Source organism: Sprattus sprattus, assembly GCF_963457725.1.
Source record: "Sprattus sprattus genome assembly, chromosome: 14".
Taxonomy (NCBI): Eukaryota; Metazoa; Chordata; class Actinopteri; order Clupeiformes; family Clupeidae; genus Sprattus; species Sprattus sprattus.
The window spans coordinates 25,026,555-25,054,380 of record NC_137912.1 but is presented as its reverse complement, the minus strand read 5'-3'; the positions used below and the strand labels follow the sequence as shown (position 1 = coordinate 25,054,380).

The 27,826-nt window shown below is 43.9% G+C and overlaps 3 protein-coding genes across 5 annotated transcripts; 1 reads left to right on the top strand and 2 right to left on the bottom strand.

Annotated features, from left to right (window-relative positions):
* Positions 1 to 6,792: 6,792 nt before the first annotated feature.
* On the bottom strand, positions 6,793 to 9,334 carry cript (cysteine-rich PDZ-binding protein). Its single transcript, XM_080851288.1, has 5 exons — positions 9,218 to 9,334; positions 8,785 to 8,850; positions 7,985 to 8,039; positions 7,787 to 7,890; positions 6,793 to 7,673 (listed from the first exon to the last, which is right to left on the bottom strand). Exons 1-5 carry the CDS (start codon positions 9,231 to 9,233, stop codon positions 7,609 to 7,611), a joined length of 306 nt encoding a protein of 101 aa, XP_080707414.1. The 5' UTR covers positions 9,234 to 9,334; the 3' UTR covers positions 6,793 to 7,608.
* Positions 9,335 to 9,662: 328 nt separating this feature from the next.
* On the top strand, positions 9,663 to 13,896 carry pigf (phosphatidylinositol glycan anchor biosynthesis, class F). Of its 2 annotated transcripts, none has more exons than XM_080851537.1 (6): positions 9,663 to 9,729; positions 10,244 to 10,498; positions 10,720 to 10,811; positions 10,930 to 11,046; positions 11,602 to 11,710; positions 13,782 to 13,896. In XM_080851537.1, the coding sequence occupies exons 2-6, from the start codon at positions 10,271 to 10,273 to the stop codon at positions 13,893 to 13,895; spliced, it is 660 nt and encodes a 219-aa protein (XP_080707663.1). In that variant the 5' UTR covers positions 9,663 to 9,729; positions 10,244 to 10,270; the 3' UTR covers position 13,896. The 2 variants fall into 2 exon arrangements, with proteins under 2 accessions (XP_080707663.1, XP_080707664.1); XM_080851538.1 differs by having other exon boundaries at positions 9,676 to 9,729; positions 10,247 to 10,498.
* rhoq (ras homolog family member Q) lies at positions 13,215 to 27,528 on the bottom strand. Of its 2 annotated transcripts, XM_080851540.1 has the most exons (6): positions 27,030 to 27,528; positions 26,321 to 26,379; positions 17,028 to 17,192; positions 15,814 to 15,909; positions 14,868 to 15,051; positions 13,215 to 13,898 (listed from the first exon to the last, which is right to left on the bottom strand). In XM_080851540.1, exons 1-5 carry the CDS (start codon positions 27,169 to 27,171, stop codon positions 14,896 to 14,898), a joined length of 618 nt encoding a protein of 205 aa, XP_080707666.1. In that variant the 5' UTR covers positions 27,172 to 27,528; the 3' UTR covers positions 13,215 to 13,898; positions 14,868 to 14,895. The 2 variants fall into 2 exon arrangements, with proteins under 2 accessions (XP_080707666.1, XP_080707665.1); XM_080851539.1 differs by having other exon boundaries at positions 13,215 to 15,051.
* Positions 27,529 to 27,826: the final 298 nt, after the last annotated feature.

Here is a 27,826-nt window from a genome sequence, read left to right as displayed (position 1 = left end):
TCACCTCCAAAGGTGAAGAAACAACTTTCCTTTGTTCTCTCACAACGGAAGAGAACAGACTAAGCTCTCACCTTTGTCCACGGCAAAACAATTGCCTAAGATCCCTCGTTAGCTAAACACTGGCCGCTAACTGAGACAAAGTAAATTTAGCAAAGCAGCTAACAATTAGATCTGCAGCTAACTCTGCAACGGGAACAAAGCACAACAGAGACCTCGCGGAAACTGCAACATTCCGAGCGATCAACTCCTCCGAACTGAACTGCAGTGAAACAACGACATCACAGTAAGGACAACTTTCTCCATCTCCGGACAGCATCATCTCTTCTCTGCCTCGTCAGCGTCGGATACGCCAGCACAACACTTTTCCAAAGGACTGGTAACTTCGACTGGGCAGCTAGCTATTCACAACCTGGCTAAGCATAGGACTGTTTACATATGCCATTGTTCATGTATTGTATCTGTTTTGTTTACCGAACATAACTGTTATATACTTTCATTGTTAGTTGGTAGTTGGCTTCGCCACACCATGTAAGGGTTAACGTTATGATTGTTTCTCATATACATCGGGACTTGCATGCGTTACTAACCATTTCCCTCTTCTAACATGGCATCTTAAATCACATACGATTACAAATACATTGGCCTTCATATAGCCACACACGCGAAGCTCATAATCGAACTTGGCGCTGCATAAAGGCTCGTCCTTTTTCACACCACATAGTCACGAACGTGCACACAAATGCACGCGGACCTGCGGTGGTCAGGACAAAGGGACACACACACATTCTTTCAGGCGCGCTCCTAAAAGCGCAATACCGAGTTTACAAGCTCGCTCACACACACACTCCCTCTCCCTTACACATACATACTTCTTCAATTAATTAGTTAGATACATTTAGCTAGATTACATATTGTGTGTTATTTCTTTATCATTGTGTAATAAATACTTTGATTTATATACGCTGGTTTATTTAATGTTACACAAGAATGGACGTTGTCAACCTCTTCTATTCAGAACTCCAATGACCTTCAACCATACTATTAATAAGGTAACTTTGTTGTAGTTATTAATTTAATTATTAATCAGAGTTCCAAATTGATAGTATAATATATTTTATGAGACTGATATATTTAATGAGACTGATTTGTGGATTATCAACTTAATTGATCTGCCCTTGTGTTGAATGGTTGATCCCTGTCCAATCGGGTGAGATTACCAACATATTGTTGCTGTTACAAGGACAGCACCAGTGTGTCTTGGTGGCCCTCGTGAAGTCAATATCACAATTCATACACAATTGCACCCACATTCACCCGGCGCCTGCTCATTGGGTAAGATACCTACCTAATCTGGTACTCCCAAATGAGAATGGTACCCATTTTACCCACATAATATGGCGCCCCTGCGTGAGGATAGTACTGTTGGCAATCATTCATTATTTGTGTAATATTAATGACCGCTTAATTTCAGGCCAAATTCAGAATTTGATATTCTAGTGTTAGACTAGTCTAAAAGTCGTAACACTCACCGCCACTAGTCTGTCATAGGACTAAGCCCTAGCTGTACTTACAAATAAGTGCAAAGCTTTATATATATCAAATTGAGCTTACAAGCTATTTGATATTTTATTAGTGAATTATCACTTTTTCCAAACCTTGGAAATCTTAGAACTTGCTATTGCTGCTAGCCATTCAGGTTAAACCTACTCTGTAGGAATTGTGAATTTCTGTCCAGCATTTGAATACCACGTATTCAATGCAACATTGTCAAGCTGTCAGCTGTAACTGTGCTTAATCAAACTGTCTCCCTTATTTTTAATTAATTCACAGCGTGCCACCAGCCCTGTGAAAGAGAGCTTGTACCTGACTGTTACTGCCACGCATTCCAGCCAGTAATCGGAATAGAGACTGAGAGAGAGCCACAGCGAGCTACCGGCCCTGTGAAACACTTGTGTACCTAGCTGTTACCACCACGTGTTCCAGCTTGAATTTAGGTAACTGTGACTGACCCTAACTGTAACTGCCCTGCATCTCAGTTAGTGTGCCCAAACTTTATGCCCACTAGACCCACTAGATGGTGCTGTAACTACACCTCATTCACAGGAAGCTACTCCTCATAGCGTAGGTAACTACACTTCTAGGTTAGGCTAGTGTACTGCCCAAGTTACACTACAAGGTGTCTGCCACTGCAACACCATAGCCAAGTGCCTAAGTCATTTCATAACCTACCCTATTTTACATTACTTTAGCTTACCCCTCTAGCTAAACATAACAATGGATAACCCCTGTGTAGATCAGTTTATCTCTTCCGTAGCACAAAGCCTAAAACCTGGTTACCCTGAACTCATTAACAGTTTGAGTTTCAGTGAATGCAGGAAGGAGATAGACTCTCTACTAAATAACAGGTATGATGCGCAGACTGCATCCAAAGACCCATTGTTAATATGCTTGCTACTGAACTTTCACAGGCAAACCAGCCTTGCCTTTCAGTGCAATGCAGCATTAGAAGCGCAGAATGCTAGTCTCCTCCAAGAGGTACAGACAGCTAACAAGAAAGCTATGCGCTACCTAGGAGACCTACACTCAACAGAGTTAGAACTCTGTTCGCACAAGGAGGAGCTACTGAAGGTTAGGTCAGAACACCCTGCCCCACCACAGTCGTTCAGCCGATGTGAGTCTGGTTACTCTGATTCACACTCCTCCCTTGGTGAAAGGTCTACCCCTCCTTCATTCAGATGGGAACACTTCCCAACTGACCATCAGTCCTTGGGAATGAAGTCAGCTCCTCAACCTCCACTGAGAGACCGAGTTAACAGCCTGACTTCCCATTTGCCCCTAACAGATACAGAAGAAACAGGTAGTTTATTCCCCAGTAGATATACTGCCCATCCTTCTTCTCAGCCTCTGTTAAATAACACTTTCTTCCGTGCCCTTCCCTCCGAAGGCAGGACTAGGTCATGTACAGACTGTTCAGCCTCCTCTCCATACATCCACGAGAGTGAGTACCGCTGTCCAGCATCTGCCTCTCACCCAGAGAGAAGCACATTAGAATGTGATAGACATGTCCGTTCCCATGCTAGATTAGTCTCGCCTTCTTCAGAAAAGACCCTACAGAGTCCCCGTCTAGAAGCGCTTGAGCTCATAGCTAAGGACATTAAAATGTTTGACCCAGACCACCGTGATCAACACATTGACGATTACTTTAGGGAACTAGACAATAACATGACTGACCTACCCAATGCAAACCAAAGGGAGAAAATTAAACTCATGTGGAAAACCAGCTCTAAAGCAGTCCACAAGTTTATTCAGGCACAACCTCCCCGTATCAGAAATGATTACGCCGAGCTCTGTCATACTTTAAAAGAAGAATACTCTTCTCCTGTTGACGAGATTGCATCATTGGTTGCTGCCTCCCAAGTCAAACACACCCGTCGAGAACACCCTAGGGATTTTTATAAACGTTTGAGACATGCATACTTCCAGGGCAAGAATGCACCAGGCTTAGAAGAGAGTTCCACCTTCAAGTCTCTGTTCTTGCGCAACCTGCACCCATGTGTGCGCACTCACGTTTCCCTAATGACGCATGAAGGTAACCCCTCAATGAATGAGATCAGGAAGATGACACAGATGGCTTGGGAAACTGTTGTCAATTCCAAAGAAAGGGGGAAAACAACTGAGCCTACCTGCTCAGATAACAAAGCGTCGACCAAATTCACGGCCTCACAAGTTCACCCTCACTACAGATCAAAGGGGGGTGACAAACGGCCACATAGGGACACTGAGCGTAACCGCCATGTCCATCATCAGCGTCGTAATGGAAATACATCCCCTAGAAGCAGCAGAAGGCCATATTCCGAAATCATGGCCCAGAAACATGACCTGCCCCTAGATTCGACGGACGATGACTACCGGTACACTGACCGACACTCAGACCATGGCCGCAAGGCCACAGACAGTGATAGTGCCTCTGACTGTCCCTCTGACTATGGTTACCCCGAGCGTTACAGCCCTGAGCCACGAGTCAGACGACACTCCAAGCGCATGAACTCCAGAGTTCGCCACTAACTGTCTGTTGAGCCAAGCAACACAAGCCCACTACTCTGACAGTAAGACAACTGCTTGCTCAGGGATCTCACTTTTCTTGTAGTTGTAAAGGCCAAACTTGGATTTGTTAGCAACAGCAGCAACTTCCATGATTCTGAACTAGTTTCATTAAAACTACTGCAGTAGCACACTAGCTTCATACATCGCAGACAAAGCTAGTAATGCACCTGTCCACATCAAACACAAGTTTAGGACATTACCATACTGCCACACAAAACCTTGATACAGCCATTTGAGCTTTAAGATTTTGAGATCAAGATGACACCCTTCCGCAGCAGAACATGCCTGAAGGACAAAAACAGCAAAGGCTGCCAAGACTAGTCAGTCACTAGTCATCTACTAGTCAGTATTGTCATCCAATCTATTGAGTGATTCACCAAACACACTCTTGGATTCTCAAGAAATGGTTTTATCATTGTATCAGGTGCCACTATCTCTGCATCTCAGCCTAACAAGTTGACATCACTAACTTTTCCTATTCTCACTAACCCTGATGAGTAGACGATCCACTGGTTTATTTGTTGTATGCTATGTCATTGTCATTACTGTTTATTTTGATTTTGTCTTTGTAACTTGATGACCTTGTACCTGCTAAGCCAGAATAGATAGTATCAACAAATGCCCAGTACTGATGTTACAACTTTGACTGTCTCACCAATGAACTCTTTCCACAAATGGACTATGCACAGTTGTGCTCACTGGATCACACATCCGGTGCAATCAACTGACCACAGGGGGGATGTCGGTGGTAGTCCAACCAAAGACTTCATTACCCACAATTCCCTTATCACCTAAACTTTCTAATCTGCATTCTGCAAGACAGCATTGGCTGCAACCAAGGTGTTACAAACCGTGACGCACTTTCTCACTATAAACTGCGTTGAAACGATACATTCATTCTCTTTGCGCACTCTCTCTCCACTGGCTTTGGCCAGGCTCACGTCTCCTTCCACTCACCTCCAAAGGTGAAGAAACAACTTTCCTTTGTTCTCTCACAACGGAAGAGAACAGACTAAGCTCTCACCTTTGTCCACGGCAAAACAATTGCCTAAGATCCCTCGTTAGCTAAACACTGGCCGCTAACTGAGACAAAGTAAATTTAGCAAAGCAGCTAACAATTAGATCTGCAGCTAACTCTGCAACGGGAACAAAGCACAACAGAGACCTCGCGGAAACTGCAACATTCCGAGCGATCAACTCCTCCGAACTGAACTGCAGTGAAACAACGACATCACAGTAAGGACAACTTTCTCCATCTCCGGACAGCATCATCTCTTCTCTGCCTCGTCAGCGTCGGATACGCCAGCACAACACTTTTCCAAAGGACTGGTAACTTCGACTGGGCAGCTAGCTATTCACAACCTGGCTAAGCATAGGACTGTTTACATATGCCATTGTTCATGTATTGTATCTGTTTTGTTTACCGAACATAACTGTTATATACTTTCATTGTTAGTTGGTAGTTGGCTTCGCCACACCATGTAAGGGTTAACGTTATGATTGTTTCTCATATACATCGGGACTTGCATGCGTTACTAACCATTTCCCTCTTCTAACATGGCATCTTAAATCACATACGATTACAAATACATTGGCCTTCATATAGCCACACACGCGAAGCTCATAATCGAACTTGGCGCTGCATAAAGGCTCGTCCTTTTTCACACCACATAGTCACGAACGTGCACACAAATGCACGCGGACCTGCGGTGGTCAGGACAAAGGGACACACACACATTCTTTCAGGCGCGCTCCTAAAAGCGCAATACCGAGTTTACAAGCTCGCTCACACACACACTCCCTCTCCCTTACACATACATACTTCTTCAATTAATTAGTTAGATACATTTAGCTAGATTACATATTGTGTGTTATTTCTTTATCATTGTGTAATAAATACTTTGATTTATATACGCTGGTTTATTTAATGTTACACAAGAATGGACGTTGTCAACCTCTTCTATTCAGAACTCCAATGACCTTCAACCATACTATTAATAAGGTAACTTTGTTGTAGTTATTAATTTAATTATTAATCAGAGTTCCAAATTGATAGTATAATATATTTTATGAGACTGATATATTTAATGAGACTGATTTGTGGATTATCAACTTAATTGATCTGCCCTTGTGTTGAATGGTTGATCCCTGTCCAATCGGGTGAGATTACCAACATATTGTTGCTGTTACAAGGACAGCACCAGTGTGTCTTGGTGGCCCTCGTGAAGTCAATATCACAATTCATACACAATTGCACCCACATTCACCCGGCGCCTGCTCATTGGGTAAGATACCTACCTAATCTGGTACTCCCAAATGAGAATGGTACCCATTTTACCCACAGTTATAGCATTGAGTCGGCTGGCTATAGCTACAAGACTGGATTCAACCAACTCTAACCATTCTTCACCAACAATTAACACACATAGCTACACATTTATCTTAATCGTCTATTGAAAGGATATGCTTGGCCTTTATGATGATCATTTGCCTTAAAACTAGATCTAATATGTTACATATACTCAATAAGCCACAATGTATTATCTAACTGTAATTTGCAGTTCAAATTTTGCAATTTTAAATGGTGTGTTGTATTGAAACAATGTCAATAAATAAGTAAATGTACTCTATTGTGTGTATGTATTGTGTGTAAGAAAGATTGTATTACTTCATACAGATTTATTTCAATTAAAACACTGTGAAGTTTTGAAAATCACAACAAACTGATATACCAAAGCAAAAAAATATAAAGTTCAAAGGCAAATATTGAAATTAAGTTAACAGTTCAGGTGACAAGAGACAACAGCACTGCCATAACTGACTCCACACACATAGGAGTTCATGCTGTGAGACTTGTATAAGATACATGATGAGATATGCAGGTTGGTAATAGTGACTATACGACAAGGGACTTTGCCTCAGGCTGTCGCTGATATTTAAATGTCAACACCTAGACCTTTACTTGGAATCAGCACCAAGCCTCTGTAGTGGTCTCTGAACAATGATACTGGGAGATGGAAAAGTCAGATGTGAGTGCTACCAATGTCTATTTCTCGATGTGAGAGAGAGACAAATATTGATGAGTGTGCTTTTACAACACCACAGAATAGTAAACTGCACTGAATGCCAATACTTTGTGTATAATAAATTCAGAAAATAAAAAAATAAAATGTCAACAAGCAAAGAAGTGATCAAGCTACTTGTATATTTACAAAGCACTTCTAACTGTACTGACAGGGGGCATCTGTGTTTGTCAAAACAGTGTAAGCCTAAGTATTGCTTCATCTAGTGAGGAAACATCTTCAAAATATTCAGACACTGATACTTTGTTGCCAGTAGGTCCAAGGAGTAATACACACATTTGATGCACAGGAGCTCATGCTGGTGAGTTTAACAACTCCAACTCTAATTATGTAGAGGAGTTTGAATTAAAAACTGACATCACCACCAACATCGCCTCCCCCCTATCCTGAGAGAGCCTCCAGCTAGGCAGGTCTGATCAGGTCACACAGATGTCTGCCTGTAGTTTTTGGTGTCGAGCACCTTCTTCCCACACATGGCACATATTCCTGTTAACATACAAAAATAAACAATATCAGTCGCCACAGACCACTTTTCAATGAACTCGACTGAATTAGACTGCTGTAACAAAGGACAAAATGATGGAGTCTTCCGTACTGACCTTTCTTGTAAGCACAACCCTGGCAGTAGTGAGAACCTGACTGATGGACAGAACTCTTGCATATTCTGCATGTGGCAAAGCCGACCTTTCCGTAGGGATCAAATCTATCAAGAAAAAAGGGAAAGTTGAGTGCATTGGCAATGTGATGTGCAAACTAAAATCCTTATGACCCGGATGGTTAGATATGAGACGTCATACCTGGCCTTTTTGGAAGTCAGTGCTTTGTTTTCATTCAGTTTCCTTCCACCACTCTCTGCAATACCAACAGTGAACAGTGAGCGACAGTGAATGTTGTTTTTCTGTTTTTGCATGAGGTATAATGCCTAAGCATCTCTACAGTCTATAACCGCTTTACCTAACTATTTAAAACTCTCGAAATACTTTACCCTTAATAAATCTGCCAATTCATCCATGCCAATTACACAGTAGATCACCGGGTCAACCAGGCTGTGAGGATAGACATGCTACATTTGACACAAGTACTACCAACTTCCTTCAATGTCTCTAGCACTTGTGATAACGCTAGATTCATATGTGCTCCAGATATGTTCACATATCATTTTACCAGATGGCAGGTTTTTTATTAGTTTATGAAACACAGGATGAGATGTAAATTTCCTTTGTGCACGCACATACATAAGAGTGTCGTGTTGGTGATGAATGGTGGATGCAAGGGAGCAAGGGTTGTAATTTGGGACGCATCATCAGTAGTGTTCCCTTGGTGACACTAGACACCCTCGCCAAGGTGGCCAGCTAGAGGGTGATCAGACCTGAGCTTGCGTCATTCCCAATAAGTCATGTTAAATGGCAGACATCTCATGGGACTATGCATGGCAGGGACGTCCTTTTCCCTGAGTCAACCTAGGCTGGCCGCATACCTCCAAATTATGAGGATATTCAACAAAACCGTACGTGGTTTTAGACTGTTTATACTGTTTCAGTATCCAGTAACATAGCCAGGAGTGTCAAATAGCATGACTTACTATAGGCCTACCTACCTGTTGTGTTTCTGGCACCATCCTTCCACGTATCTGGTGTGATAATCCGTCCAAGTTTCTTTTCACCTTCGAAACGGCACAAAGGCATCAGGGTTAACAAGCTACCCAAATACTGAGATCAACTGTTTGTAAGCGAATTGGCTAACTTAACTTTGCAACACACTCAACGAGACCAACGCGTAAAATAGATATCAAACGGTTGCCATTGCGTAAGCAGCTAGTTTGTGCCATTTGCCACATGTATATGCTGGTAGGTGAATAACTAGCTAGCAAGATGAGATAAATAACATACAATGATTACCGTATTAACTAGCTTGTATGCTAACTGCGTATGTTACTCATCTCTCAAATTTAGTACAAAGCGTCAACTAGCGAATATTCTCATTTTATATCAAGTGTTTATGTTTGTGTGGCGAAGTATATTAATACTTACACTTTTCGCAAACCATAATGTTAATGTATTCCTTTTTTTAATCACAAACAGAGACAAATGGGTCTAGCAGAGGATTTAACTTTAGGCAAAACAAATCGATCAACATTTACTTCCGGCTTTGAACACCGGATGTTAATAATTTTGTTTTCTAACTTCCATATGATTGGTTTGTCTGTTGAGAGAAAGCTTCTCGTTGGTTCATATGGATTTCACTCTGTCCATGGACCCGGCCCACACCGTTTTCGGACGCCAACTGACCTTGCGCAAACATCGATGTGTGTTTTATTTTGAGGGCTTCCTATATTTTGTAATGTTTGCCTTTTACCTTAGCTAGGTAAGTTATTACTGATAATGAATGAGTTTGGCTAAGTTATATATTTATCCCTCTAAAACCAGCCACGATATCCTTTTACGGGGTCACGCGTGCAAACATTTAAAGTGAACTTTTCGGGATTAAGTTAGCTCGCTAGGTAGCTTTGAACAAGCCATACAAACGACTGGATTTGAAAGTGGTGAGTTGAACTTTCTTTCTGAAATGCGGTGGCTAATGAATGTATATTAACTTATCTAAATAAATGGTATGTATTGCATGACATAATGTATTTCCCTAATCTCTATCATGGATATTCAGCCTCATTGCTAGCTAGCCAACTGGCTAACATTTATTGGTTGAAAAAGCAAATCATGTAGGTTATCTGCAATTCACCAGGTCAGTGTGGCGTGAAATTATAATCCTCGATATTCTTGTGGGTTTTGTGCAATTTTGTTTTGTCCATGTGATGACACAAACATAGCGCTCAACGTCAGAAACTACAATACTGAGTAAACAACACTGACATTTAGAACTACACATTTGAAATGCCACAATCATAGTGCATACGTTTGAATGTTAAAAGCTACATGTATTATCATTATTCATATGGACATAAAGTAATATAAAAAGGTTGAAAATAATGACAGCCCTATAGTATTATGTAGAGCTAAGCAAATAAGTCTATTAACCATTAACGTTAGTATGTGTTTCAGCAGAAAGAGCCCATCCTCAGACTCAGCATGTGGGACGCAGAGATCCGGGGCATGGCATCCGCTCATGCCATCATTGCCTCCTCCGTCTTCATGGCCACCATTATGCCAGCCATCCTACTGGAGAAGTTTTCTGTGTACGGTATGCATTTAGTCTGGCTCTACTCTGTTGCTGGATCTGTTGCTGTTGTCAACATCGCTGTCTTCTGGCTCCTTGGCATCAGTCCACCAACGAAGAGGCACACGCTGAATTACAAGGTAAAGTACAGAGCTTCTATTGGTGGGGGGCTCAGATACTAGTTTAGCCATCTTAGACATGCTTCTTTTACTAGTGTTGCCATAAAGGACATTATTAGCACAAGGGCAAAGTGATACTAATTGAGTCATCTCATTTGAGGTTTATGGACTGATGCTGAATTTTGCACCTATTGCAGTGAAGATTGTGTGTAGCTGATGACTGTGTTGCCGGTTCTCTGCAGATATCCAAAATGGTGCGCTCCTGCCTCTACTTCCTGCTGTCCTGCTTGTTTTTTCACACCGTAGTTGTACTCTACGGAGCCCCTCTCTTGGAGTAAGTTATTTATTTGTCTTTTTGTGTTTTAATGCATTTAATATGTAGGATAAGCAGCCTTACATTTAGATGATCTATTTTTGTTTGTCTGAACATGTGTCTGTGTGTATCTTCACAGGAGTGCTGTGGAGACATTCTCTCTAGGTGTCCTACTGTCCACCCTGACCACGCTGAGGTGTTTGTGTATGCTGGGGCCCAATGTCCAGGCTTGGATCCGTGTGTTTAGCAGGGATGGGTGGGTATCCATTTTTGTTCCATTGATAGCCAGTTTTATCATTATGTCTAAAATGCAGAAGGCCTTGAAGATTTGGAGGTTGATGTGTTTGTGCATGGAGTACTTTAAAATGAAGCGTGGTCTTGAGCTCAGTAAATAATTGCAGTACAGTGCAGCTGACCTTACCTGTTGTGAATGGAAATCACAAACTGATAATCTGCAGTTTATAGACAGGCCACTAGGGGGAGCATGGTAACTATATGCTAGTTCCAGTTTTTCTGGAGTTACTGAACTTTGTGTACACAGTTGAACTTGTTCAGTTTTCATTCATATTCATTACAATATATTTGATTTACCTTAATTTGGTACTCTCCTGTGGTGGTGTAAGGTGCTGCACCCTGATGTAACTCTGCTGCCTTGGTCTATTCCCATCAGTGGGCCATAATGCTGTTACGGCCTGCTCCACCCTCGGGTTCCCTTAAGGCATTGTTGGAGGCTCTTCTGCCCTAAAATTGCTTTTAGATTGGGAAGTAATCTTTCTGTGTCTGTGTGTGTGTGTGTGTGTATGTGATTTAGGGCCATGTCGGTATGGGACACGTCTCTGCAGATCACCACAGGGTGCAGTGTACTTGGAGCCTGGCTTGGGGCATTCCCCATCCCTCTGGATTGGGACCGGCCATGGCAGGTTTGTGCCAGTTCTTTTCACTTCAACACACAAACACACAAACACACAAACACACACACACACACACACACACACACACACACACACACACACACACACACACACACACACACACACACACACACACACACACACACACACACACACACACACACACAGAAGGGCTTTTTGTGATGAAGGGAATTCTCACTCAGATTAAGCAAATAATGGCAACACATACGTGCCTGACCTACATGACATGGCAGTGCACTGCTCGGTGCCTATAGTTCCTGCAGTTAGGGGGCAGTGCAAGAGCATGGCTCCTAAAGTGTGTGTCTGGATCCTTACATCTGAGTGGCAAAGAATTCTCCCCTCACATACCTCTCTACTTCTTAAACAGAAATCTATGTCTTGTGTAAATTGCTGTTGATCATCGCACTTGGAGGAGTACGAATTAGAGATTAAAGTTGGAATATTTCCCGCACATTACACAGATTAAACAAAAAAGGAATCGGGCATATTATTATACTCGTAGATGATTTTCCATGTGGAAAAAACAGACGCACTACCGACGATAACACTTCATTAGACAGTTTAAAAAACAACCATGAACGAAGAAACACTGATATGCAAAGTGTTTGAGGGATTGTGTGTGGTGAGTATTTGTGTGTTCCAAACCAACATAATCACTGCTTTATCTCAGTCGCTACGTCCCTTCAATGACTGTCACTTAATTTATTGACTTTGCCAAGTTGATCATCCTAGCCAAACCCCTGTAAACACTGACAGTCTGATGGAATTCAAGGCTGTCACAATAATCCCTGTTGCCCCAGTAATCCTACAGGACAGCAGACTGCTACGACCTGATGATTACATCCCTTTAGCCAGGCCTTAGGGACCTCTGGAACAGTCAAACACAGCACTTCTACTGTGTAGCCAGATCTTATAGGGCATTCAAAAGACAACCACTTTTCTTGACATAAAGGACAAGTGACATTTTGACAGTAGTAAACCATGAGGGAGGGAGGATTTTTACTCTTTACTGAGGATGATTCGAATTCACCCAGAGTGCAGGATAAGCGAGCGCTGGTGGGTTGAATGGTGTTTGACATGGGAGCTCTGCTATCCAGCGCATGCAGATTCAGAAGCTGCTGTTGCCCTGGTAACAATATTGCCATGACAGCAGGGGTATAGAGGAATCAATCTCTGTGACATTTTTAATTTGGAAGCACATGGCAAAATTTGCATTAGCTGGGCAACAGAAACAGTCAAGAAGTTCCAGGCCCTAGTCTCAGCTGTCTGAAGAACAGTGAGGGGAACATAAAAGCCGAATGTAACCCTTGTGTGAGGGACATGCAACATACCCACAGCACATGATATTCTGATGTCAAATTGTAGTTGTCATGGCAACATAGATGCGATGATATCAAAAAATTGTCGAAAAATGCAGCAAGGCTCGGAAGGTTCCGGATCTCCTTTTGGGAATTTAAACCAGCACAGTGAACAGGCTTTATGAAATCTCACGTTTTAATGCAGCATACACAATCTCTGTACAGGTCTGTTTACGCTATAAAGCTTGGCTTGTTGATTCTCCCTTTATGTTGTGCCATTTTATTCCAACACTCAAACACTGGAACACTCAGAAAACAAGTTATTTAAACCATTTTAACCTTGTCTCATATACAGTAGCCACAGGCTATAACTGAAATGTTGTTGTTTAAACTGTGCTGCAACAATCACTTTTAGCCATTTCACACATTTGCATGGACGGTGCAACAAGCTGTAGAAGCAGGAAGTCAGAGCGGCTTCCTGCTCAGTTCATATCTGACATGACAACGACCCTGACAGGCTGAGCCATGCTGAGGATCAAAACCTGGACAAAAACACACAAAACATCTCGGCCCACACACAGTGGAAGAGCAAGGCATCCAAGATGGCATGAAATAAAATAAAAAATCAATTCTGTCTGTTTTATGAAAAACATGGTAGGTTGTTTTTTAAAAAAGACAGAGAGGGCACAGTGAATCTCCTGCGCATGTGTGCATGATGGCATGGTATAGGGTGGTGCTGAATTCTTGTCCTGTGTCTGCAGGTCTGGCCCGTCTCCTGCACGATGGGGGCCACTGTGGGCTTCCTGACGGGGCTGCTGGTCGCTCCCGTCTGGATCCACTGGCACCGCAAGCAGCTGATCTACAAGAGCAAATAACGCCTGGAGGCACAATGAGATGCGTGAATACACACACACACACACACACACACACGAATGCGCGCAAAAAGAAGCTGACTGGAACATACAGGTAGCCCCTGTGACCCTCAGATATTCAGATGCATCAGTCAGGACCATGGACATTTAGGGGAACAGCTCGCCATCAATCCCCAGACACTCCGACATTCCCCTCCGGTAGTCACTGAGCTCATATACACAAAAGATAAAAAGTCTTACTTTTCTGTCTTAATTTAAAAACAATACCGTTGTTCTTTTTGTACTTTTTTTTTTGTCATTTCATGGCAGTATGTATTCTTTTCCTTGTGTTTTTTTTTGTCCCTTATAAGGTATTTGGGACCGAGTGGACAGACTTCACTGAGAAATTGTACACAGCGAGTAAGAGAGAGAGAGAGAGAGCGAGAGAGATTGAAGCAATGGAATTTTGCAATCCAGTGCACAAAGATGCACTGTTTCCTTTTTCTTGAAGCAAATAAATAATCACTTCTGTAAATGCCTGGCGTGTTTGGTTGTGCTGCTGTTGTTGTTGAGGTTGTTGCGTCTCCCTGCAGAAGCCACGGACTGGTGCATTGTGTGTTGCGTCCGCCCGTCCGTCCACAATCCTCTGTGTGCCTTTTGTTGTCGTCGTCGTCTTCTCTCCTTTTCTCTGGGTTCAGCCTGTGCTTGTAAGTCTGTGTCTTGGCCATTGTTCTGCTCCTCCACCCAGCTCTTGTTGCTGTTGAATGTGTTCATTATTGTGCCCACTGCACTTGCTGTTTACACCCATAACCCGCTCCCTCATCTCACAAACATCGCCACCTTGTCTCCTGTTTTCTTTTCCCCCCATGTAATCTTCTGGTTGCAATATCATGCCATTGTTGTTTTGTTTTTATTTATTAAAGTCTTGTCTGGTTCTCTTTAGATGATTCAGCCCACAGTCATGTTGGTCAGTTTGTTATGCCTGCAGGGTCTCACCCGTCTCCCTGGCGACCGGGCGCTCCTCTCATGTGATGAGGCAGCAGTTGATGCAGCGAGGCCCCAGGCGTCTCTTAAGGGCGCCCTTCTTGGGGGCCAGGATGGCAATGATGGCCTCGTCGAACACCGTCTTCAGCCCTTTCTGTGTGAGAGCTGAGCACTCCACGTAGCAGCAGGCCCCAATCTGCAGTGGAACACAACCCCCCCCCACCCCTCACACTTAATGCAGTAAAATTATATTTTAATTCACTTCGTGTTAAGAATCTGTAATCACTGGGATTTGGCTACACAGCAATGCTGAGTAATACTCTAATGTGACCTAGTTTTTTAATATCTAAACATCGCATCTGAGTCGTGGCACCAAAATAAATTAAAGACAGTAAATGAGGCTAAAAATGAGAAAAGGAAAGATGGGAATAAATTGTCTAGAGTTTTAGTGTAATGGAGGCATGCTTTATTTTTCAGATTGGAATTAATACCAGGTTCAGTCTAGGAGGTAGCTACCTGCAGACATGACCTAACATGCATGTAAGAAAAATCTGCTTCATGCATATCGTAAATGAATTCCCTGTATGGAAAAGTTTGCAATTAAACAGATTCAGATGTCAGTGACTTTATGGTAAATGTCAGTGCATGTTTGAATGATCTTACTCCTTAGTAATATAAAGTGTATGATAAACCATGTGTATTGAACAGTGCATATGGGCTAGATCATCTTCAAAACATATAAAAGTTTAAAATTCTCATGACTCGATCAACTGTGCACGACACTTCTGTTTTTAAGCCTTCAACAGGTCTGTCATCACTCCAGATATGAAGTGCCAGGTAAGGATTTGTGTCATTTTTGAGAATTAAAATGGCCTTGTCAGGTATGTATAATAGATGCCTATCTATATCAATTTGATTGGTGCTTGTCTTTCAAACCATTGTGATTCCATGTCCTCACCTCCTTGGCCAGTTTCTGGCCCTGCTCTGTTGCAATGGGCTTCTCCTTCACATCATTCAACTTGGCGATGGTCTTTGGGTCATCACGTAGGTCAACCTGAAGGGGGCAATAAGTAACATCAAGAGCACACGTTTACAAACCTAATGTGTATCATCGGCAGACTGACTGCATGCAGCACCAATATACTCTTAGTTGACATTTTTTTGAGTTTGCACGGAAGTCCCAGGAACTAACATTCTCCACTCACCCTACTGGCTGCCTCTGGCAGGATAAATGTGTCTCTGTGGGTTACCTTATCAGTTTATAACACACAAAAAATGCGCTCTTATTTCCCTCAATGTAACACATTAGCCAGATCATCTGTGTAAGAAGTAGTTTAAAAGGCCAACTGGGGTTTCTATTTCCCAGAAGGCAGTTAAAAGCCAGAGCAGCTGTGCAGTAAAGTGAGGCCAGCTGACAGGTGACTACCTGTGCATGAAATTAAACCGCTTCTGTAGCTACAGATCTCCATTTGATTACAGCTTGTGTTACATCTTAGCGTGCTAGTACTAATGTTCAGGGCTGCAGCACGTAGAGGAGAGTAGTCAGGAGTGAGGGGGGTACAGGGCAAGGTGGGGTACAGGTGGAGATGTAGAAGGAGAGGAAGAGACTGTTCCATCGATTTCCTGTGCATTTGTATTCCACACACTCCTGGCCGTGATTAAGACAGCGGCTCAGACACAGCCGTAAACATGTCCTGACAGACGTGCAGGGGGATGACAAACACTCACAGAGAGGCTGCCAGGACACAGCGCTGTGGGTTATGACACGAGGTTCAGGAGCACAGCTCCCCGGGCAAGAACTTCCATTTGAAGTGTCAAATTTGATGTCATTACTCCTAGCACTTAATAATGCCCGATTGTTGGCTCAACTGGGCTATAAAAAAGATTCAGAGGATAATCGTTAGAGCAGTCATTAGGACACAGACGGGATAGGAAGGTCACTTTCCCCAGCTGTGTACTGAATAGAGTCAGATCTTCACAGTGAATAAGGACTGGCAATCCAAAATGGAGGGGAGAGTATGAGGTCTATATTCTATAATAAAACCATGGAGTCTGCTGACTGTTTCAGTGATGGTGGCAAAAGAGAGACGAGTGGGAGGACGAAGCTAGACCGGTAACAGACCCCCGACGAAGACCAGGGGCTGAGGCTGACCGAAGGGGAGAGGTACCCACCTGGGTTCCGATGAGCAGGTAGGGCACATTAGGGGCGTACTCCTGCAACTCTGGCACCCACTCCTCCCGTACGTTCTGAAAGCTGGCAGGGTTGACCACAGAGAAGCAGATGAGGAAGACGTCGGTCATGGGGTAGGAGAGCGGACGCAGCCTGTCATAGTCCTCCTGTGGAGCAGCGGAGCAGGAAGAGTTGGACTTGATTGATGTTATCCACTTCGGGTTAACGTGACAGCATTATCACATGTATGCATCAACATGAGAGACAAGAGTGCAGATGCTGCAGTCTCCTATGATGAAATTTCAAACAATGATATTTCTGAGTGTCTGGTGTGTGTAGGGGCGTTTGAGTGCCTGATGTGTGTCGGGGGGGGGTTGTTGTGTGTTCTCTGTTGGGTTTCATTGTGAACAGCTCATATCTTTTTTTATTCCACTCCTATGAGATCTGAGCCTCTGTAACAGATAAGCCTGGATTTACACTAGCCATGTGAGTGATATTTCTGGAACTGTGAGTAAGTGTGTGTGTGTGTGTGTGTGTATCAGTCTGTCTGTCTGGTGAGGTCAGGTACATGTTGGGTTACCAGCTACCTCCATGCCATTCCGCTGTTGTGAAATTGCCATGAAGCGCACTGTGCATTCAGTTAGTTTAATCTGTCTCAAGTTTAGACCCTGAACAGCATTATTAGACTGGAAAAACAAATATGTCATCAGGCCTGGTCAGCAGCTACTGCACAGTGTCTGTTTGAAATGAAAAACGACATCAGCAATCTGAAACTATAAACTACTGCTCCAGTGTGAACTCTATCAACTAATACAGCAGTCTGAAAAGACACACTACAACCGTTATCTGAACCTCTACACCCTGCAGCAGCTGTTTAAAACTGGAGCTCATCAACAACAGCTGCAAATTAAATCTCTGAATATTACACTTCCAATCTGACTCAAACTATGACGGCAACAGCTTGACACTCAGTAACCTTCATTGCCAGGGTAATTGTACAAACTGAACCAAGGTAACACACTGAAACCATATACAAAAATGTCAATCAGAAACTGTAAACTGCAACACCCGTCTGAACTGTAATTTTTTATAAATGAAATCCCCAACAGTGGCAAAGTTATCACACCACAGAACCACTTTAAAACTGGTGTGAATGATTGAGTATGGTGTATATGTATGGGCCTTGTGTGTGTGTGGGTGTGTGTGTGTGTGTGCGTGCGGCGGTGGGCACTGATGTTATAAATATATCCCCCTGCCTGTTAAAACATTCTGCCGAGCGGGAGGGATATTATTTACACCCTCGCCCTGCCAAACTGAAATTGGAATAAGGCAACAGATCACCCACCCACATCGCTGGCTATCTCTCTATCCATCTCATGGGCAAACTGGTGATATACAGCAGCTGTGTGATGCTGCACGCTGGATAACAAGCAGGCACAGCCTCATGCAGGAGGATGGGTTGCGTACGAAAGTCATTTTAGACGTGTTGCATCACTGTTTCATTCCCTTGAGATCCTCCTGCGTCATATGGTACCCTAAGCAAACAAAGAATTGCAGTGCCCCCACTCTCAAAATTGTGTGTGTGTGTGTGTGTTTAGGGGGTAGGGTGGAGGTGCTCCATTAAAACATGGTGTTCCATTAAAAAAGAGAGTAACGGCTCTATTGTAAATGTTGCCCGTACCAGGAACTGCCACTACTAAAAAAAAAAAAAAAAAAAGAAACATAACCGGAGGCAACCCTCAAAGTCTATTTTAAAACAGCATTTTCCAATATTACCTTGAACTGCCTTTGTTTGTTTACATGTGTGTGTATGCAAGAGAGAAAGAGAGAGAGAGAGAGAGAGAGAAAGAGAAAGAGAGAGAAAATGAAAGAGTGAAAGAGAGATAGAGGCAGAGCGAGAGCTTCTCAGTGCTTTAAAAGCTGAGGGGAAATGGACTGGAACAAACAGACACTAGTCTAATGCAGTGGACCTGGGAGCACAGGAGCCCTCCCTCCCTCGCTTCCTGCTGGAGAATGAAGAGCTGCCCTATCCTGCCTCCCCTGCTGTTCTCACTCACTCTCCCTCCAGCCCTGCAGCCAGTGGCCGGCTACACCCACAATACCATCAATTGTTCACACCGGCCATGTGCTTGCCTGTGCTTGTATATTCACTGCATATGTGCAGGAACATCATATGTTTAGTCTCAGAAGGTTAGGTTTGTTTTTTTGTTATTTAATCCATGCCGGACATGTCTGCTGAAATCATCGCAAGCTAGCATATATAAGGCATGATGTCATGTGTGGCTCACACGGTCATGCTGTTGGTTTGCATCCCTTAAAAACGGATGAGTAGGAGGATCTAAAACATGTGTTGGCAAAGCAAGGCCATCCGCACAGGCTGAGGTCTGTCTTACAGGAGTGGATGGAGAATACAGAACATGTCATTGCAGAGCTGCTGCAGAGCCAGGCCAGGCAGGCGCGGATACGCTCTAATAAAAGAGCACTGCTTGCTGGGATGGGTCTTGCAGGTGCTAGTTGCTTGTGTCAAGGATTTGTCTAGGCCAAACGCACTGTTACTGCTCGAAGAACCTGGCACACAATGACAATCAGATATTCATGAAGCTTGTTTTCGTCTGACCGATTAATAACAATCCACTGGGTTGAAGCTACAAAGGCTGATGGGATTTGCCAGTGACAATCCCTAGCTGTCCTTGATGTGAATCACATGCGTGTCAATGCATGTCAGTCATTTTCTACAGGTTCTTTACAGTTCCTGAGGTAAAAGACACAGGTCTATCTCTGTTGTTTACTTTTTAGGGGATCCTTTCCCCATATGATGACATTGTAGAGCTGTTTTGCGGTTGTGGGTTTTAGTGTTGTAACTCAATACTGGACCAATTTAGATCGTTTTTTGTTCCTAGTAAAAATGTGGACCCAGACAGATATGATAGTAGGGCCCAGGTTAAAATATACCAGAGTTCTCCTTTAAGTAGAATGTAGCGAATCATGTAGTGACAACACTTAATTTAGGTCATTTAATGTATTAAAGATAATGCAGAAGCAATACTCTGTGGTTGACTGGGTTAGAGTTAAGAGTTAAGGTTATTAACTATTATTAAGCCTCCCATGTGGTTCTTGGTGAAGTCAATACGCAATGTCCAATACAATTTCACAGAGGCTGTTCAAATACTACAAAATGTGTAAATGTGTCAATGTCTCCTCAATTGTTCAAGTGAGCCACTTCACAAATGTCTTTAAATGTCAGAGACCCAATGTGTTGTCACTGAGAAGAAGAGACTCCGGTACATACATACATAGTGATGTCTAACCCCTAATTACCTGGTGTTACGGCTGCACTCCTTTCTCTTTTATGTGTTATACATACTGTATATATATTCATGTGCACATGTGTATGGTGTGTTTGAGTGTATGCCTGTGCCTGTGCATAGAAAGTGTGTTTGAGTGTGAGTGGTGTGTTTGTGTGTTTTTATCTCTGCGCTCCAGTGGTTTTGCGGTGGGCTGTGGAGCTGTAAATGGGTCAATTGACCACTGAGTGCTTCCCTCCAATCAGGCCTCCACTCCAGCCATAAGTGGGGAGAGGGTGGGAGAGAGCCAACGGGAGCACACTGCCGCGATTGCTCTGTGCATGTGGAAACTGAAGACTTTAATATTTCTCTGTTATATGTACAGCGAAGAAGAGGAAGAAGAGGCAAGATAAAAGAGACGGGAGGCAAGATCTCCTCCAGTTGTCCTCTAAAGAGAATAATTCATAGGCATGTTTATTCAGTCACTGCACATTAATTAAAGCGTGCTGTGCAGTGAGTTGAACCCCCCCCCCCCCCTCTGTTTACCTGCACACACTTAGTTTAACCTCAAAGCACTTACTCTTCAAAACATGGTTATGCAAAAACAACACCACAGGCTCAAAGATACTCTGAGTCTGAGATACTCGCCGAGATACTCTGTGGATAGTCATGACTGAAAAGTAGGGATGGGAACCGAAACCCGGTTCTTGTTTAGAACCGGTTCCTAATGAGCCGAATCTTTGGAATCGTTAGCCAAATTCAAAACCGGGGCTGCGTCTGAATAGTCTTAAAATGCTGTCTTAGCACCCTGGTGTCTTAGAAGAAGAGAAGGAAGCACCGTCCGAATCTGCTTAATTTTTTTCTCAGGTGTCATAAGACACCTTAGAATACGTCATATAACGGTCATTTTTCAAGGAACCATCGGTGTAGCCTTGATGCTGTCTACTACCCACAAACCTTTGCGCCACGACCCTCCGGCAACTGAAAAAAGTAAACAAAGATGGCGGACCAACTCCGCTGACGGTCGTGTTTTGTATGTAAATGTACATGTTTTCAGCGTTTTCGCGCTTATATTTTTTAAAAGTTACCGAGAAATAGACACCGCACTATCCGATAACACCATCATTGTAACCATCAATAATGGTTAATGCGTTTTGCGAGGCGTCAGTCAGCCAACTTTCTAACATCAGTACGTTAGCCTACGTCAGTTAGCTACGTAAGCTACGTAAGAACCTACGTTCTTTTAGCATACGACATAAAAGAACGTTCGTAAAGAACGTTTTTTTGAATAATCTCACCCTTAAAAATCTACCTCGCGCAAGACAGCTGTCTGACAGCAAGACAGGTGAGACACCAAGGTTGTAAGACAGCTCTCTTACATTTAAGACTATTCAGACGCAGCCCGGGTCTGTAAACGGACCTCTGTGCCGTTTGCGCATGCGCGAACCCTTTAAAAAATCAGACCGCAGCAGAAATGGCAACTAGACAGAAGCGATCTAAAGTGTGGCTTTATTTCACTCGAACAAATGCAAACATGGTCACTTGTAACGTCTGTAAAACATGTATTTCGTCAAAGGGAGGAGGTACATCTACTATGAATAAGCACTTGAGCAAACAACATGGTATTAAATTACAAGATTGTCATGTTTTTGACTAACTAACGACGGCGCTTCATCCCTAACTAAGGTAAACTCCTCAAAATGTTTTATCATAACGGTGTTACTCGTGTGTTATCAGCAAACGTTTCCGTTGTCGTGTTAACCATAACTAAACTTAGCATTTAATTGCTTAACAGAATGGGCGATGTTGGACATTGTCATATAACGTAGGCTAGCTTAGCTGTAGAATCTTCTATTTTCAGCCGTTGGCTTGAGGCAGAGGCAGTGCTTGCCTCCCCTCTGTTGGTTCTAGAAAGTTTGCTGATAACACACGAGTAACACCGTTATGATAAAACATTTTGAGGACTTTACCTTGGCTTTGGTAAGTCAGGGATGAAACGCAAAAGACTCCGTTAATAATGGCGTTGCCTAGCAACGCGTGCAGCTCCCTAGATATGGATACGTTTCTCTTTCAATTCAGTGGCAGCAATAGTTAAATTTTAAATAATATTATACTGAGTGCCTAGTTTGCGAATCATCTTTGTTCAAATACGTATGTGAGGCATTGTGTGCATGATACAAGTAAGTATGTTTCAGTACGTTATTGTGTTTGTAGTGGGTTCTACATTGCTATTAGAAGCGTTAAGCATAATAGTTCGCAATTAGCCATACAACCAAGCAACCTACAAGAAAATATACAGTCCTTCAGTTTACTCAATAACAAGGGCTTCATGTCAGATCAGACAATTCAACGATTTTGTTAGTGCCATTTTATTGCCAGATTTAGTTTATCTCAAGAGTGCAATGAGGGAGGGGTTTAGATTGGATTAACTTAAACTAAACCTGGATGCATTAATGTTCCAACAATTATGAGACATTTCCTGAGGTATATCTGCTCTGGAAAAGAAAGATCAGTAGGTAGCAGAGGAAGAGTTGTATAGGGGTTGTTTGCTATTTCACTCATTCACTCATACACTCATCTATACAGTATAGATGAGTGAAATAGCAATCAACAGTGCTCTGCAATGTCAATGTATAGCTTTAGAGTTGACACTCTCACCACATATGCATTTAAATATTGTTGTTTTATATTTAGTGGCAAGAATGTCTGTTTTTTAATAAAAGTTTTTGGTTATTTATGTAAACATGCTGTTTATGGTGTGTGCAGCATTCTAGAAATTTATATAAAAGAACATTAATGTAAAAAACCCGTTTGTGCTCTTTTTTCACCCCTTACCCAATAAGAATCGATAAGAGAATCGATAAGGAATCGAATCGATAAGCAGGAATCGATAAGGAGCCGGAATCGTTAAAATCGTAAAGGTTCTCATCCCTACTGAAAAGTGTTTCTGAATGTGTGTGTGTGTGTGTGGGTATGAGTGTGTGTGTGTGTGTGTGTGTGTGTGTGTGTGTGTGTGTTTGCCCGTGTGAGCGAGCTTGCCTGAGCGATTGTGTAATACACACCATGTGTAAACACACAAAGGCCATGTGTGGCTTTTCTTTCCTGAAATAGATTTCCTGTCCTACAGGAATTGAACACAGCCCATGTGCCAGAGCAGGTATGGAGACCGCAGCAGAGCAAGGCAAGTAGAATGAAGAAAATGGAGGGGTGGGGGGGTGGGATCAACAGCACTGGGTCCCATCACCAGAAATGAGGATGTCATCTTCTTTGGTGGATGGGTGGTATCATCCCTGAGGCTTTAGTAAAGAGCCACACCCTACAAGGTGTTGACCCAGTGGTGAGACACACCCTGGAGGCTGGTGGGTGGCGATGGGTGGTGTTTTAGTGGGTTCCAACCAAAAGTCTCTCATGTTAGTCTGTGCAGTGCAAACAGCAGCTGCTTCTCACATCTGGAGCCAAGGCTCCTTCCTCTCCAATCTCCCTACCTCACGGATGTCTCTCTTAGACAAAGGTTTGAGGAGTGATTGAAACATCAAATAGAGAGAATGAGAAAGAAAAGGATAGAGAACAACAGAGAGAGAGAGAGAGACCAAAGAGCTCCAGAGTTTGTGCTTCAGTTTCTGCTGCCTCCCCACATTCAGCATGTCGGCACAAATCACAGAGCCAGCTTGTGATCCTAGCAGAGTCCGCCGGTCTGCAGGAGTCTGGAGACGCCAGCTCCGAGGCACAGTAAAAACATCTGAGGCTTCTTTCGCACCTCCCCCCACCCCCACATCACCACAAAATCTACAGTTCCAAACCTTACAAATGCCTCAACAGTCCTCTCTCATACCAAACTGCATTTAGGCTCTTCTAAGTACACACTGTATCCACAGTTCTACAAACAGTAGGTATGTATGTAGAGGATGGAGCGGGCAGTACTGGGGTGCTATTATTTGTCACACCGAGGGGTGTAACGCTTCAGTGGTTCAAATGGATGACTTTGCAGTGGAGTTCATATGGGTGAAGACAGCCACAACTACCCTACACAGCCACAACCCTCAGCAGCACTAACTCCCATCACTCTCGCTTTCCCTCTTCTCCTCCTCTCTTCCTCTCTGAAGCCTTATGACCCACTTCTTATAACTTGGAGCCACATGTGTTGGCAAGGTTCGTGATGAGAGAAATGAGAGGAAATTTGAAAGGAATCCTTTGTTCCTTTGAATCCGTGGCCATTATTACTGCCATACTCTCGCTGACCTGAAACACAGCCCTCAGCACCCACTGATCAGTCACAAGCTGCAGGAGACCTAACTCACACCAGGTGCGTGTGTGTGTGTGTGTGTGTGTGTGTGTGTGTGTTTGTGTGTGTGTGTGTGTGTGTGAGTGTGTGTGTGTGTGTGTGTGTGTGTGTGTGTATGTGTGTGTGTGTGTGTGTGTGTGTGTGTTGTGTTTGTCTTTTAAACTTCTTTGAAATCAAATCCCTGCCACATCTTGACTGCTGTCTGCATCTGGCCCGCCTCCCTGCAGAGAGCAGGAAGGGAAACAGCAGCCACATGTCTGCTAAACCCTCTGGATAACTCCTCCACCCCACCCCATACTCCACACACACCCTCTGGATAACTCCTCCACCCCACCCCTTACTCTCCACACACCCTCTGGATAACTCCTCCACCCCACCCCATACTCCACACACACCCTCTGGATAACTCCTCCACCCCACCCCATACTCCACACACACCCTCTGGATAACTCCTCCACCCCACCCCATACTCCACACACACCCTCTGGATAACTCCTCCACCCCACCCCATACTCCACACACACCCTCTGGATAACTCCTCCACCCCATACTCCACACACACCCTCTGGATAACTCCTCCACTCCTTACTCCACACACACCCTCTGGATAACTCCTCCACCCCACCCCTTACTCCACACACACCCTCTGGATAACTCCTCCACCCCATACTCCACACACACCCTCTGGATAACTCCTCCACCCCACCCCTTACTCCACACACACCCTCTGGATAACTCCTCCACCCCATACTCCACACACACCCTCTGGATAACTCCTCCACCCCACCCCTTAATCCACACACACCCTCTGGATAACTCCTCCACCCCACCCCTTACTCCACACACACCCTCTGGATAACTCCTCCACCCCACCCCATACTCCACACACCCTCTGGATAACTCCTCCACCCCACCCCATACTCCACACACACCCTCTGGATAACTCCTCCACCCCACCCCATACTCCACACACACCCTCTGGATAACTCCTCCACTCCACCCCATACTCCACACACACCCTCTGGATAACTCCTCCACTCCACCCCATACTCCACACACACCCTCTGGATAACTCCTCCACCCCATACTCCACACCCACCCTCTGGATTACTCCTCCACCCCACCCCATACTCCACACCCACCCTCTGGATAACTCCTCCACCCCATACTCCACACACACCCTCTGGATTACTCCTCCACCCCACCCCATACTCCACACACACCCTCTGGATAACTCCTCCACCCCATACTCCACACACACCCTCTGGATAACTCCTCCACCCCATACTCCACACACACCCTCTGGATAACTCCTCCACCCCATACTCCACACACACCCTCTGGATAACTCCTCCACACCATACTCCACACACACCCTCTGGATAACTCCTCCACACCATACTCCACACACACCCTCTGGCTAACTCCTCCACACAACCCCACACTCCACAAACACACTGTTGCTTAACTCCCAGAGCCCTGGCCTTAGTCCCTTCAAGATCCTTCGGAGCACCTTGGATCTTGTAAGGAGGTGTGTGTATGTGTGTATATGTGTGTAATATCCATATGAATTAATAACTTAACTGAATTTGTAAATGAATATGAACCATACTATTTGAATGATGTCTGTGACAGGTTGTGGTACTATGATTAGATGATGGTAATCACAGGTCACAGGTTTAGCAGTCAAAAGCAACAAGATGAACTTCATGATCTGGCCTTCACTCACCTGACCAGCTGTATCATACAATCCCATGAGATACTGCTTTCCCTCAACGTTAACACTGACTGGGAAAAAAAAATCACACATAAAATTCTTAACAGTTTACACCTGTCTGCGTGATCATATTCATAGGTTGGTCATACAAGTTCAGAAAAATCTAACAAACCCATTCAAAGCACAATAAAACACATAAAGGTGATCTCTCTCTCTCTCTCTCTCTCTCACACACACACACACACACACACACACACACACACACACACACACACACAATTTATATTTGTTGGCAACTTGGCTATGTTATATCATGCTACACACTTCTCTTAACACCACATAGTCTTGTGGTTCACACCTAGGCAAATACATAACTTTATTGTCGTAAACATCACATTTGCTATGCTCAACCGCAATCCACACTGATTACGGTCAACATCTCTTGCCCCTGTAGACAGTTTTTCAGGGGAGGAGGGGCTCGTTTTTCTTGACGCTCACAGGTGGTTTTAATAAGAACCAGAATAAGAACAGTTCAGCGAATCGAACATATATTGTTCTAGTACCCGCTATGATGTGACATCATATCATATCATATCCCTACTATATTAACAGGCTAATGCTAAATGTTTTGTAAGGTGCAAAACACCAAGTTGAATTAACTAATAATTCACGTTCTTCTAATTACCACTAACGTTTTAACAATGTCCCTTTCATGACTTACCTGCGTAATGATCAAAAACGGTGGGCACGTACTCTTCTGGAAAAGCGTCGTTGGCATAGCTCATCAACAGACAAGTTTTCCCAACGGCGCCGTCACCGACAACTACGCATTTCAACATGATCGTGCCAGTCCCGTTTGCCATGACACGCGCACAATCACCATGTTCAGTGGCTGAATGCTTCCTGCTGTTGTGAGGTGAAACCTCTGCCGGCCAGCCGTCACCAGCGTCCCGCTTGCTGTGCACGCCGCGGGGATGAGAACTCAAATTCCATCTCTCTTTTACTCTCCGACTCTCAGATTCGGCAGAGTGGCTTTCACTCGGCAGAGATGCAATGCACACGTTCGATATTACAGGTGATGAGCGTCTGCACTCAACCTCCAATGCTCAAGTCATTCCCTCCGCCACCCCATGCGACTCGGAGTGTCTGCAGCCCAGCAGCACTTTCTGGCGACCCACATTCGGCACTCTCCCTCTCGCACCCAGCCTCACCTCCCCTCAGTCCCCTGACTCACTCCAGAGGCTGCACGAGCTGACTTGCAACAGAGGCGGGGTAGGCATTCTGAACAAGGGACTACGTCAAAAGTTCCACAAATCTGTTTCACACGGGATTCCCCTCTGCTGCATAGGAGCAAGTTAAATAGCAATAACCTTCCACACCTTATACACCGGACATCAATAGTTTGTGCAAATATACATCCTAGCTGTTCCTTGACCACTGAAATGACCCCTAAATAGATGAGTAAAACAGATAGTTGCAGTATGATGAAACATTCAACTGGGATATTTCATTTTAAAA